Source organism: Micropterus salmoides, unplaced genomic scaffold (genome assembly GCF_014851395.1).
Source record: "Micropterus salmoides isolate LMB-PRFRI ecotype aquatic unplaced genomic scaffold, ASM1485139v1 Ms_hic_scaffold_4, whole genome shotgun sequence".
In the NCBI taxonomy this organism is placed as follows: domain Eukaryota; kingdom Metazoa; phylum Chordata; class Actinopteri; order Centrarchiformes; family Centrarchidae; genus Micropterus; species Micropterus salmoides.
In genome coordinates, this window is record NW_024043372.1 from 32348108 (window position 1) to 32362961 (window position 14854).

Below are 14854 nucleotides of genomic sequence, written 5' to 3' on the forward strand. Positions count from 1 at the left end.
CTGTCAGCCTGGCTACAGTGCTGAAAAGAAACCTGGGGTTGTTCCTATTTTCCTCTATTAATGACGAGTAGTACGCTGCTCTAGCATTACGGAGGGCCTTCCTATAAGTTTTAAGACTATCTTGCCAAATTAAACAGTTTGGTGGAACGCCAATTCCTCTCAAGTTTCCGCGATATTTGCTTTAATTTGCGAGTTTCAGTATTATACCATGGAGCTAACCGTCTTTGTTTTAGTATTTTCTTTTTTAGAGGGGCTACAGAGTCGAGTGTCATTCGCAGCGAGCCTGCAGCACTATCAACAAGATGATCAATTTGGGAGGGACTGAAACTAGCATAGGAGTCCTCCGTTACTTTGTGACTTGATAATGAATTTAGAGTTGATGGAATCGCAGAATCGACAGACATCTTGTATAGAAATTTTTGCCCAATGGCGTGTAGTTCAGAAATACAAACTCAAAAGTTATCAAACAGTGGTCAGACAAAGAGGGATTCTGTGGGAACACTATTAAATGTTCAATTTCAATACCATACACCAAAACAAGGTCGAGGGTGTGGTTAAAACAGTGAGTCAGTTCATGAACACTCTGAGAGAAGCCAATGGAATCTAACAGAGAGATAAACGCAGTACTAAAGCTGTCATTCTCAATGTCCACATGAATATTAAAATCCCCTACAATAATAACTTTGTCCGTTTTAAGGACTAAAGTTGACAAAAACTCTGCAAATTCGGATAAGAATTCAGAATACGGGCCAGGTGCCCGGTACACTATAACGAAGACAATTGGTTGCAGTGATTTCCAACTTGGGTGCGAAAGACTAAGAACAAGACTTTCAAATGAGTTATAATTTAGTTTAGGTTTAGAGCAGATTAGTAGGCTAGAGTCAAAGACAGCTACAACTCCACCTCCTCGGCCTGTGCCTCGAGGAATGTGAGTATTAATATGACTGGGAGGGGTGGATTCATTTAGGCTAACATATTCTCCATCACCCAGCCAGGTTTCAGTAAGACAAAATAAATCAATATCATAATCTGATATTAGTTCATTTACTAGTACACCTTTAGAAGAGAGAGATCTGATGTTTAAGAGTCCACATTTAACTCTCCTATTCGTTTGCACTATTGCTCTTGTGGTTTTACCCCGAGCCAGACTTCTAAATCACTGAGCCTCGCCTCCATGTCTATAAATAAACTACACTTATCACACGTACCATTACCGCTAAAGGAGGCAGAGGAGTAACTGAACATCTGACACACCGAGCAGGAGAAAGTAGGAGAGAGAGAGGGAGAAGGAGAAGCCATCGCTAGCTGCTAAGCTAAAGTCGCCAACGGCTAAGCTAAAGTACTGTAGCGTTGAGTGATAATAACTGAAATTGAGCTAAATAAAATTTCCTTTTACTACTTACTTGACTGTGTTTCGTGTAAAAAGCGACTATGCATAATTTTATTCCATCAGCAGCACTTTCACTTAAATAATATAAAAGGGAGCTTTAAATGTTGAGTTTTATGGAATCATAGGCAAATAAAGACAGCTAATAAAGATTGTTTAAAATAAGAAGTCCCACGCTACACAAATTGTTAAGTCAGGTAGACGAGGTAATGGAACAATATCAGCATTTCTGCAGGTTTCACCCGGTCAAATTTAAGACTTTTTAAGACCATCATGAACGAAATTTAAAACAATATATCACAACTTAAAAAAAGAAACGCACAAAGGAAATACAGTCACAAAATTACTTGCAGAGTAAATCAATGTCTACAAAATTGGCATTGGACGATGTCAACAATGAAACACCAGGATGGACGATGACATCGATAAACTACGTAATTAACAAGCTGGCATGCGGTGACATGAAAAATGGATCACCGGTGAAAAAAAAAAAAAGAGTTCTTTGTCTTTTCGGTGACTTTATAAAACATAACCTACTGCTAATGGATAAACTCAGGGGAGCAGACAGGGAGATCTCTGTCTAAAATTTATAAATTTAAGGCCTTAAAAAGTCTTAAATTCGCTAATGTTTGTGTTCTAGGTCTTAAATAATTTTAAACGGGTATTTATTTTCCTCTAATGCTCATTGAAATGGCCCCGCAGGGCTCAAGAATGTTTTTTCCTCCCATGGTGTTGTAGTTCTTCCTGTCGCTTTTCCAAATCGGTCCAAATATAATTTGCTGTATTACGACTACAAAAGACAAACAGGCAACTTTCGTGTTATTGCCGTAAGTCTCTTTCAGATTGTACCACAGATATAAAACGGATTTATTCTTCAGCTATGGGGAAGTGCAACCTTATCAGTTCTTGGATGGGAAAAACAGATCTTAGGGCTTAAAACCAGTCTCTAGCAATGTATTTGAAGCCTACTGTTGCTGCTTAATGAATGAGAGCCACTATTAAAATTTCACACAACCATTAATGATGCTGGCTGTCTCCCTCTCCTCGTTCTTCAAAGGATGAGTGAATGTGAGAGAGCGGCAGAAAGTGACGGTGAAAGTTAGCAGATGAAAAGATCAACATTAAGTTGTCAGGTGGCAGGACAGAGGTGAGGACAGACAGGGACGGGTGAGGACGGACGGGCAGACAGGTGGGGACAGAAAAGTGGGGACAGTCATATGAGGATAGACGGGTGAGGACGGACCAGACAGACAGGTGAGATTGAGACAGGTGAGGACGGACAGATGAGGACAGAGGTGAGTGTTGAGAATATTTCTTAAGGGGCTTTGTTGATGTAACAGGGAAAGGTAAGACAGGTCTAGTTTAGAGTAATTTAGCTGACCTCATAAGTGTTTTCTGACACTATAGCTTTGGGTATTTCTCACATGTACTTGTCCTTTTCAGGGAGACAACAATAGACTGATTAGTTAGAGTCAGTTGCTCAGGCATCAGGCTAGCAGATATCAGTGTTCTCTGGGAATCTTACAAGGCTGAGTCCTACAAGAATGTTTACAAGAACTCACTGGCTCCACAGATTAGAGTACAACTCATGGATAGTGATAGATTTCAATATGACGAAGCATTGGAGTCAGATCAGATAGACATCAGATAGATCAGTTGTTCTAGGTGAAAGATGACCTAATAGAGAAACGAAGGGGGACACTAGGGGGAAGAGAGAAACATAAAAGGGACCAACAGATGTCATCCTTCAGATTTGATGTTGGCATTTGACAGGTTCACATGTTGTATGCTGGCATTGACTCCTTTGCCGGGCTCAATAAACAATGCTATGTTAAATCTTCATCAGTCTCCGAAACTTCTTCACACCTGAACCTGGCTCACAATAATTATCTTTAACAGTGAGGACGGTCTTTGGGTACCTGTTGAACAGCGGTTGTGTCTCCGTCCTCAGTCTTTGCAGTTCAAGTAGTAAACTGGCTCAGCTCACCCTGGAATAGATCCTGGAGCCCATGGCAAACCTGAGGCTGAGCCTGAGCAACACCAAGAACAGCTGTCAGTACACACACAGGCTTAATGATCGCTTCAGGTGGGATTGATAACTGAAAGCTGATTGGTTGTGTCTGTCTCTGCCAGTCTTCATTCAGACCCCGATCCTTCAGGCTCTGCAGCACGTTCAGGCCAGCTGTGATGAGGTCCAAAAGATGAGGTACGCACAGGGCTGGACAGATAATCTGGCATACTGGGCAAATGCCCGGTGGGCTGACGTACCTTTGGGGCTGGTGTAACGTAAATTATTTATTTATGTAACTGTTTTTATAGGCCAACGATCGGCCCATAAAGCACGGACAGCGGCCCATTGGATAATTTGGATAACCGATCTGTTTGCTACTGGGGCTGCAGCGGCTTCAACGTCAGCTGCAGTACCCTGCATAGAGCAGGCACAGGCACCTGGAAGAGTAAAAGAGCTGTAGCCCCTACCAGGCAGAGGAGGAGGCGTGAGACAGTGAAACAGAGTGACAAAGTGACAGTGCCGAGTGAGAAAGTGAGCAGGAGGAGAGTGGAGGTGAAGCGGGAAGCATGGAGCAGCTCAGCCTGTTGGGAGGGAGCAAGGAGGGAGCATTTACACTGGGGACACTGGGGACATGTAGCCACCACTTTTTGAAAGCATTTGTTAACCAAAAAATAAAAATAATAATCTACTGATTACTGCATTACATTTTATTATATTTTCATATTGCCACCTGAATTTTGTGCTTCCTTTATAAAAATGAAGACATTTCCACCACAAATTGGTGCAGAAAATGTCTCCAGAATGCAGGAAATAAAGTGTTTAATGCTCAAAATCTTCAATCTGCAGCCGACCTCCCCATTTCTGATCACATGTTAATTTCTTTTAATGTCAACTTAACACTGTCCAAAATAAAACTGCCATGTGTCATTTCATTCAGAAATATCAAGGACATTAATTTAAACACTCTCTCTACTGAAATTGACTGGCTCCCCAGTATAAACTGTTTTTCCAACACCGATGATCTGGTTTTTCACTACAATGATGGCCTACAAAACATTTTAAATTCTTGGGACTATGCCAGCTCAAGGTAAAAGGTTGTCGCCTGGAACGCCTTTACAAGAAAACTGGACATTCTCCACTACAAGGACGGGTCTTTCTACAGCCAAATTCACCTATTATGCAAATATAATCAGTTCAGGCAAAGGTAATACCAGAACCCTGTTCTCCATGGTCAACAACATACTACGACCACCGGACTCTCTCGCACCTCATCTGTACTCATCTGCTTACTGTAACTCCTTAATGTCATTTTTTACACAGGATTCACCAGCAACTGACTACTAATACCTCTCACCGTCTTTCTTCTTCAGTTCTTCCGACACCTCTTTCTTGTTCATTTTCAAGTTTCACGCTTCCCTCTGTTGCTGAAATATTGGACATTATTAGAAATCCGAAACCAACTACTTGTCAGCTTGACCCTCTTCCTACCGACTTAGTAAAAGCCTGCTTACCCTGTCTCTCTACCCAAATAACTACCATTATACATTCCTCTCTCACCTCTGGTATTGTTCCCTTGTCTCTGAAATTAGCTGTCCTATACTTAAGAAACCTGGTGCAGACCCCAACAATTTCCGTCCTATTTCTAACCTACCTTTTCTTTCTATAATCCTTGAAAAAACACACTTATATCAGGTCCATGCGCACATGTCTGACAATAACCTCTATGAACAATTCCAATCTGGTTTCCGTCCCTGCCATAGCACAGAAACAGCGCTGGTAAAAATCACCAATGATCTTCTCATGGCATCTGATTCTGGACTACTAACTATTCTCATCCTCCTTGATCCTTTGTCACCATGTCTCATAACATCCTCCTTGACAGATTAGTCTCTATTGGTTTCACACACCCTTGGACTGGTTTAAATCATATCTCTCTGGCCGCACTCATCCAACTCATACATTTCAAATCAGAGCTATCCCCTGTCACTATCGATGTTCCCCAGGGCACTGTCCTGGGGCCCCTTCGGTTCATCATCTATCTACTTCCTCTTGGCCATATCTTTTGTAAATTTAACATCCATTTCCACTGCTATGCGGATGACAAATCCCTGTTCTCTTGCAACTTCCTCAAACTTAAGTGACAAAACCAAGGTTCTTCTCATTGGCACCAAATCCACTTTGACTAAATCTGACAGTTTTTCTCTCACCAATGACAACTCCACAGTTTCCCCCTCCCCTCAGGTCAAGAGTCTGGGTGTGATCCTCGACAGCACACTTTCATTTAAAGCTCACATTAATAATATTACTCGTTCTGCATACTTCCATTTACGCCTCCGACAGTCTCTCCCACCAGTACAACCATTCTCGTTCACACACTGGTCACACCCGCATTGATTATTGTAATTCTCTTCTTGTTGGTCTTCCCCTCAAATCCATACATAAACTTCAACTGGTTCAGAACTCTGCTGCCCGTATCATCACCGGAACCCCTCCTATTAATCATATTACTCCTGTCCTTCAGCAGCTTCACTGGCTCCCACTTAAATACCACATTGATTTCAAGAATCTGCTCCTGACCTTCAAGGCCATTCATAACCTCGCTCCTCTGTACCTCACTGACCTCCTTCATATTAACACCCCCACCTGTACTCTTAGGTCATCTTCTTCTATTCACCTCACTGTACCTCCTGCTCGTCTGACCACCATGGGGTTCAGAGCCTTCAGCCGCTCTGCCCCTCGTCTCTGGAACTCTCTTCCACCAGACATCCGCAACATTGACTCACTTTCCATTTTTAAATCCCGCCTGAAAACACATCTTTAGCAAGTTTAGCTTTTGGGGTGTAGTTTATTATTGCCTCCCTGTCTGCTCCCCTGAGTTTATCCATCATCAGTAGGTTAAGTTCTACTCTTTTTTCTTTCTTTTTTTATTCCCCACTGGTGATCCATTTTTCACGTCAGCAGGTGCATCCCGGTGTTTCATTGCTGACATTGTCCGATGCCAGTTTTTTAGACATCACTCAACCCTAATTTGAATACACTGATTAACACTGCAAGTAATTTTGTACTGCATTTCTTTGTGCATTTCTTTTTTTAAAGTCGTGATATAGGTTTTAAATTTCATTATAATGGTCTTAAATTTGACCAGGTGAAACCTGCAGAAACCCTGATATTGTTCCATTACTTTGTCTACCCGACTTAACAATTTGCACAGTGTGGGACTTCTTTAAACTGATTCCATAAAATTACACATTTAAAGCTCAATTTTATATTATTATATTATATTATGCTAATTTTATTTAGGTCAAGAGATTCAAGTTATTATCACTTGACACCAAAATATCTCATTAAGAATCTGGAAATAGAGAATGTACAACATTATTGAAAAAAAGAATGAAAACAAATTGATAATCAAAATTGTTGCTGGTTAATTATCTGATCAAGCAGTCAATTACTTTGTCTATTCAGTTTTATGCAAGATGTGCCTTATTTTTTTTGTCTGTACAAATGACAGAACGTTTTGATAATAATAAAGGGAACTTGAATTGTAATAATGGAGTTGTATTCATATTTTTCAGGAGTACTATCTGAAAATGGGCATTTTGTAAATTTCAAGTTGACTAGCAGTAATTTTGAGCGAGTTTCCATTGGTATTTGAGTCTAGCACAATTCATTTTTTGAGTAGTTTTCCCTCAGAGTATAAGTTGTCCACAATTAAATTTATTGAGTAAAGAATCAGTGGAATTTAATTTTAATATGCATCAGTGAATCAATGTAGTGTAGTATGCGGAAATTAAAGGTTTTTTAGAAATGTATTATATTTAAGTTGAGGTTTACTCAAAAATATTATTACCACTACTTAAAAAGTTTGAGGTAATCAGGTTCCACAAATATTTTGAGTTTTCTGAACTTATTTGGGTTTACAGTATGACATATGAGGTGGATTTACTCACACATCACTCACAGCCTCAGAAATGTCCACTTGAAGGATTACCCTGATGACTCACTACAGAAAAGGGCACTTTATTTGTTGCATTATTAAAAAATACTGCATTCTGCGATAGTAACTTCATTTAAGGTACCTTTGGAGAAAAAGGTGAAAATGGAATCAAAATGGAACTGAAATACTTAATATCACTGCTACTGGATGAAACAGCACCCAGTTAACCTGAAGAAATGCCAAGCAGGAATTACTCCCCCATCTTTTTTTGCAATCCTTGAGTGTGTGTGTGTGTGTGTGTGTGTGTTTGTGTGTACGCACATGTGACCACTGAGAGTTGGACTGCTGTGCATTCCCGGCATGCTCACATTCAGCAGAGCTCTGAGAGGGGGATGGAAGGAAGAGGGAGGAGTTAGTCTCATGTAAACACACGCATATGTCTGGCTGTTGGAAAACTCAGATTTTCCTCCAGCGGCGAGAGGAGGTGAGAAGGGACAGGGAGCTTCGCCTGAACACACATGTAAGCCGTATTTTCTGTTCGATTTCAATGAGAGACCCTTTCAGAATGCATGAGGGGATTTTTTTTTTTTTTAACATGTTTTTTTTAGTGTTTCTTCCTGGGCTCTGTCTGGTTTTAATTTCTGTTTTTAACTGAAGAATGTGTGCACTTGGGATAACAAAATTGCTGATGATTGTCCTCTCTCAAGCCATTTCATAAAAAAAAATATATATATATATATATTTTCAATAATGAACAAGTTTTGGATATATGGAGTCTTATTATATATTCTTGTTCTTCTTCCTATTCTTTGTTTGAAAAAGAGATTGAATTCTGCTAGATAGCATGCACAGCGTGCAACTTGAGTGTCTGTTTTTCAAGTGTTCCATGCCAAGACTACTCTGCAGCTCTGTTTCTGAATCTACTGGTTGTGTGTAACGTTTCGTTAGAATGAAGCCAAAGCAAAGGTTAAAGTCCCAGTGCTCTGCCTTTTGTGACACAGCTCTTAACCCCGGGCCAGTTGCCATGCAACTCAAATTCCAAATCAAAAGGAATTACCTCAACCACCACTGGTCTTTCACAGTTGCATTAAAAGTGCAAGGTAATGCCGTTTCCAGCAATGCTCTTCACTGCTACCCCACAAAAGGGGTCCTTGTTTAGGATTCCGGCTGTGTTGTTCACCTTCTTTTTGCTCTGTTCTTCCCAGTTCATCTGTGCTCAAGATACTAAGCAGACTAATTGCCTCTGAGAGTGGGAAAGCTGCACACAAAGCGCTGTGTTGTGTGTTTATTGATATTAAATAATATCCAGCAGTGATATCATCACATTGAGGTGTGTGTGGGTGTGCAGCTTGGACTTGGCAGCTGCAGCAGATAATGGAAACAGGATCAGTAACTGTATTGTACACTGCATAATAAACACCCATCTCATTAGCCCTACACAAAGGGAGAGGTGGAGGGAGGGGAGATATGACAGCTCCCATTTATCTCATGCAGATGTGTTGTTATTGCACTGTGTGTCTGCGGCTCATTTATCACAGCCTCTTTCCACAATGCAGCACCATCTAACCATGTTGTGTTGATGTTTATGCTCATGTCTTGGTTGCAGGATGTGGCTGAATCTTCTTTACAACTGTGCCGGTGGAGCAGCTCTTCTGTATGCTCTGTACAGATGGGTGATCCCCGCTGCTGTGCAGTATCACGGAGGACTGGCACTCATTTGGCATGATGTCATTGTGGATCGGATGCTGAACATGCTGACCCAGTCCACACGTCCTCAGGTGTGCCTTCAGTTCAAATCAATTTGATGTATATAGCACCAATTCATAACAGAAGCTATCTCTTTGCATTTCTCATATAGAGCAGGTCCACACCATACTCTGATATTATTAATGATTAATTCCCACCACAAGCAAGCACTTGGCGACAGTGGCAAGCAAAAACTCCCTTTTAGCAGGTGGAAAACTTGAGCAGAAACTAGACTCATGGGTTTGCGGCCATCTGCCTCGACCGGTTGGGGGTGGGGGAAGTGAGGGGTTGGGGGGTAAGGCAATACTAAAGGTTGTAGTGGTACAGACATCACTAAAAGTGAATAATAGTACTAATAATAACAGCAATATTAGTGATAAGAATAATAGGACTAATAATTGTAGCAGCGAGTGTCAAGCAGGAACAGACCGCCCAGGGACGAGAAAGCACAAAACTATAAGAGAGGGAATAAGTCGAGTTAGTAACGTGTACTGAAGGGAAAAGAAGGTGAGATCATGGGAAATCTCTCTGCAGTCTAGGCCTATAGCAGCATAACTAAGGGATGGTTCAGGACTCACCTGAGCCAGCCCTAACTATAAGCTTTATCAAAGAGGAAAGTCTTAAGCCTACTCTTAAATGTGGAGATGGTGTCTGCCTCCTGAACCCAAACAGGGACCCCAGGAGAGGAGCTTGATAGCTGAATGCTCTGGTTCCTATTCTGCTTTTGGAGATTCTAGGAACCACAAGTAACTCTGCATTCTGGGAGCGCCATGTTCTAGTGGCATATTAAGGATTTTAAATTCTATTCTGGATTTTACAGGGAGCCAGTGCGGAAAAGCTAATATACAGTTTTCCCCTCTTACATGGGCACCTCTTACACCTTAACACCAGATTGGTTTGATGTAATCCTGCAAGTAGAGGAGACTGAGTGATCACCAGAAAATGTCAATACCACTAAAGTGCATGTTTGTACAGCAAAGTTGTAGTTATAATAAAGTATGCATTTTATGAATGCTCTAATACAAATTAAATCAGCCTTTAATGATTATTACTAAACAAGACTAACTATGCTATGCTATGCTAACAGCTCTGTGAAGCTGGCACAGCAGTGCTTTTAGGGAAATGCTAACGTAAGCCTGCTAACATGCTCAAAATGACAATGCAAACATGTTGATGAGCAGGTATAATTTTTTTTTACCATGTTTGCCATCTTAATTTAGGGTGTTAGCATGCTAACATTAGTTAATTAGCACGTAACACAAAGTGCAGCTGAGGGTGATGAGGAATGTCATTAGTTTTGCAGGTATTAGGTAAATAAAAATGTTGGCATGTTAATGGAGCTACAAGAAAAATAAGTGAAAAACCATAGTCAGCAGACTTCATTCTCTGGGGACCATGAATGTCTGTACAAGCTTTCATACCAATCCATCCAACAATTGTGGAGATATTTCATCTGGACCGAACTGGCATTTTTTAAATCATGGCCTCTTGTTCCACATTGAGGAGTTGATAAACTTCACACACTTTCACAGAGTGATGTAAAAAACTCAGTCAGCTGCAGGTCAGGAATAGATTTAACATGAAACAATAGACGTTTCACTGGTGTAACTAATACCATTCATAATTGATGCATTCTATTTAGGTGTCCCACTGCCCAACTATAGTGCATGCTGGTTTACTGGGACACTTCAGTTGTTATTAGTTACACCTGTGCTTCTCCTACAATGACAAGCCAAATGCTTTTACCATACTGGAGAACAAAACATAATCTACTCTCATTAACAATGACTACTGAAGTATATGGTCAAAAACTCAAGTTAAATTGTATCATATTATATCTATCAGTGGACAGCACAGAGACAATAAAAATGCCATGGTGGTGGTATTCACAAAGTACAGCAAAATACTGATAACACAAGCACAAAGTATGCACAATAAAAAGTAGAAGCCGATAACAATATCGCTTTGATTAACTACTTGACCTTTCATACAGTTACAGCATGTGACACAGGTAGTGTTGAAGTCAAGATAACCCAAATTGAGACCAAGTCATGACCAAGACCAGAGTTTATCGAGACCGAGACAAGACCAAGACTTTCAGGGGTTGAGACCAAGACCAAGGGAAGGCAAGACCAAGTCAAGACCAAGACCAGTGCCACTACATGACACACAATAAAATGTAGAACAAGATCATAGGCACTTCTCAAACTGATCTGAAAGATCCACATTCCCATAAAACATACAAACACTATGAGCTGAAATCATCTAAACCATCTTTATTCAATGTTCATTTTCCATGTTGTACCATCCACCTAACACAACAAAAAAAAAAAAAACATGTGTGCAAGCATTAGGTTTTCTGGATGACCCTTATCTTCCATATTTGATCCTTCATATTAGATTTGCAACTGTTTATTTATTTTAAATTAGCAATGAGTCACATTATTGGTTGCATTTGAAGCAGTAACATCCAAATTAAGGGTGTTAGCAAAGAAAATCAGACAGTGCACAGGCAATTTATTGATATTGAATGGTCTGGAAATAAAATCCAGGGTCTTCTATGTTTGAGACTGAGACAAGAGAGTAGAAATACGGTCGATTCTGAAACGAGAACAAGTCCTTCAAATAGTGGTTTTGAGACCAAGACCGATCTCGAGTACCACAACACTTGACACAGGCATACACCCATACACACAATAAGTATGCATATAAGAGTACTAATGTGTGAATCCACACGTGTTCATTGTTTCCTGAAAAGAGCTCCTTCTTTTTTGTTCTTTATCTGTCCTTAATAAAAGAAAGAAAAAGAAAAAGCTTTAAGCTATGTCTTTTGATTACAATTTGTTAAATTTTACTTACTTTACTGAACAGATACTAATAGCAGAATATATACAAACCTTAACTTTACATTTTATAATCTGACTTACATTTGTATGCCGGGGAACCATATGCACCTAAAGCACAGAGCACATTTGGGTGTGGATTTCTAGATGGGGTTCAGACATAAGGTGGGCAGTTCACCAGATGGACTTTGTTAGGCCTATTTTAGGGGGGCTAAAGCGACCCTAAAGTGGTCCCTTCAACCCCCCACAATAATAAAAAAAAATATTATTAGATTCCAATTTTTTTTTACAGTACAATAGAATAATTCAAATTCAAAATAATTTGTATTAATTGGCTTAAAATAATCGTTCGGGCACTAGGCTTTTAAGGGAGGCTGCATATCATTGTTTCTCTGCCGCGCAATGTTACCCTGAACGCACACAAACACACATACAGACATGGTGAAGGAAGATTGATTCAACGTGGTGAGTGATAGAGTGAAATTGTAAGTTGTGCTTAAATTTAGCCATGTTTACTTGAGGTAAAGGAAATATATTTTAGTTGGCTGTGTAAAACAACATACTAGTTGGCGTGAACGCCATCAATCTATATTATAGGATTTCAAAACAATATCAGTCCCCACAGAATATTGTTAGTGAAAACTAAATTTCATAGTGTCCCTGATAATGCTATATACCAGTATATCCTTCAATTCATTGACCAGATAGATATTGGCGGATGTTTCAGGAGAGAGAAAGAAGCAGGAGATTGGCAGTACAGGTGATTATACCCACAGATGCACGAAAATATAATAAAATGAAAGCAATCATTTATACATGAATTCATACATATTGTAATTATTACTCCAAATGGTTTATTCCTTCCGCCATTAGGTTATTAAATTCAGACAGTAGCCACTTTAACTAGGATCCTTATCAGCCGCTTTCATAATAAAGTATCTATTGATAACACCCTTACTACTTTATTGGAAACCTGATGGAGGACTGTATACTGAAACACATAAACTCATTAGAAAAGGTCCATGTATAAGACAACCAGAATGAGACCTAAATGCAAACTCAGAGTCAGAGTCAGATGAACTTAAAAGATGCTCTGGTTCCACAAAAACACCAACTGCCTAAGGTGCTGCCTACACAGTATGCATTCAATCCAATGTGCAGGGGGATAGCAGCTCACACTGGGGATGATCTGATGGAAACCAGCAACCTCAGCAAACATGCTGAGGGTAGAGTAATAAGAAAAATAACCATACGTACATATGCCTTGTGTCAACACGTGTTCAGGATTGCCTCTCTCTTTTTTTTTTAAATTGGACAATAACACACCTTTTCTCATTATACTTCCTTTATTTTTTATGCTTGCTTTTAAAATATTTTTGCTAAGACTTAAAGCCACATTTTTACACACTTGACTTTATTCCATATTGAAAGAGCATCCAGCTTTTTTATACAACACACATTCATTCTGTAACTATCTATGAAATATGTAAAAATGAATTTAATGCTTTTCAACACCGTTAATGAAATTATTTCAAAAAGATAATTAGCACTTGTCCTAGTCGATGGAAGTACCTTTTGCCTCAAGTACAGTGTTACATGTTTTTAAAGATAATTATGTGCCTTACATACAGAATTATTGCTCTTTATTGCTATTCTGTTGAATCTCCTTAATAAAATCCCTATTAAATTAAATTTGAAGAGCAAGAGGGTGGACACCAACAAATGGGATCTGTCCTTTAAATATGGGGTCACAACCTGGCAACCCAGAAGTTATTTTACGTATGGTTATTAAAAGGGTAGTTAGTGACACCTTTTATAAAAATGCCCTATTGTAAAGTGATACTGTTTTTTTGATCCCTTCAGCGGATCCTGAGTGCAGTACAGAAGAACGCCACTAGAGGAGACCCTCGCAGCGTAGTCAAAGCCATCGATGATTTCTGCAGACACAAGGAGTGGGCCATGAATGTGGGGGATGAGAAAGGTATTTGTCATTATATGACTATGTGCTTTCATGTGTAAAATCATTACCTTACTTGACCGCTGTGTGTTTTGGTATTTATTTTTATCCTGTTTTGGGCCACAGGCTGTATTCTTGACTCAGTGGTGTCTGAGGTAAACCCAGCCACTGTGTTGGAGCTGGGAACCTACTGTGGCTACTCCACGGTGCGGATCGCCAGCCTGCTTCCCCCTCACGCCAAGCTCATCACTCTTGAATTTAACCCAGACTTTGCTGCAATTGCTCGACAAGTCATTGCTTGGGCAGGATTGAAGGAAAAGGTAAAGCCAGATGTCTCCACATAAACTGAAAACCAATGATTCGCATAGTGTGTGCAGGTCAGAAGACAGTGTGTGTTTCTTCTTTATAGGTCCAGTTAGTTGAAGGAGCTTCTGGTGACTGGATCCCCAAAATGAATGAGCAATTTGGTGTGAAAACATTTGATTTGGTTTTCCTGGATCACTGGAAGGATCGGTACCTTCCTGACACAAAACTGATGGAGGCAAGTTTGTGCAGCTCATTTTATACAGATCAAACTCTTGAATTTTCTGCCATGACACCCTCTTTGCTTTTTCATCAGGAGTGTGGCCTCCTCAGGAAAGGCACCATCCTGCTGGCAGACAACGTCATCTGCCCCGGAACTCCAGACTACCTGGAATATATCCGCAGCAGCCCGAGATACAAAAGCCAGTACTTCAAATCTCATCTGGAGTACACCAAAGTGGAGGATGGCTTGGAAAAGTCTGTCTTTTTAGGGTAGTTTTTAACAGAAACTGTCATGTTTTACACAGGTTATCTTCACAGAGCAGACTTAAAATCAGGAGTTAAATGTTTTTCTAATATGTATTAGTGTGTTAACTTGATATTAAAAGTAGCATGTGAAGGGAAACCAAATAATTTGTGTTGTGTGCTTTATTTTTCTAACACCACTTAA

At 40.0% G+C, this 14854-nt stretch overlaps 1 protein-coding gene across 1 annotated transcript; it reads left to right on the top strand.

Annotated features, from left to right (window-relative positions):
- The first annotated feature begins 7695 nt into the window (after positions 1-7695).
- Positions 7696-14814, top strand: LOC119886699 (catechol O-methyltransferase B-like). Its single transcript, XM_038697606.1, has 6 exons — positions 7696-7855; positions 8942-9113; positions 13788-13905; positions 14008-14201; positions 14291-14422; positions 14501-14814. Coding segments are annotated over exons 1-6 (798 nt in total). The 5' UTR covers positions 7696-7853; the 3' UTR covers positions 14681-14814.
- The last annotated feature ends 40 nt before the right edge of the window (positions 14815-14854 follow it).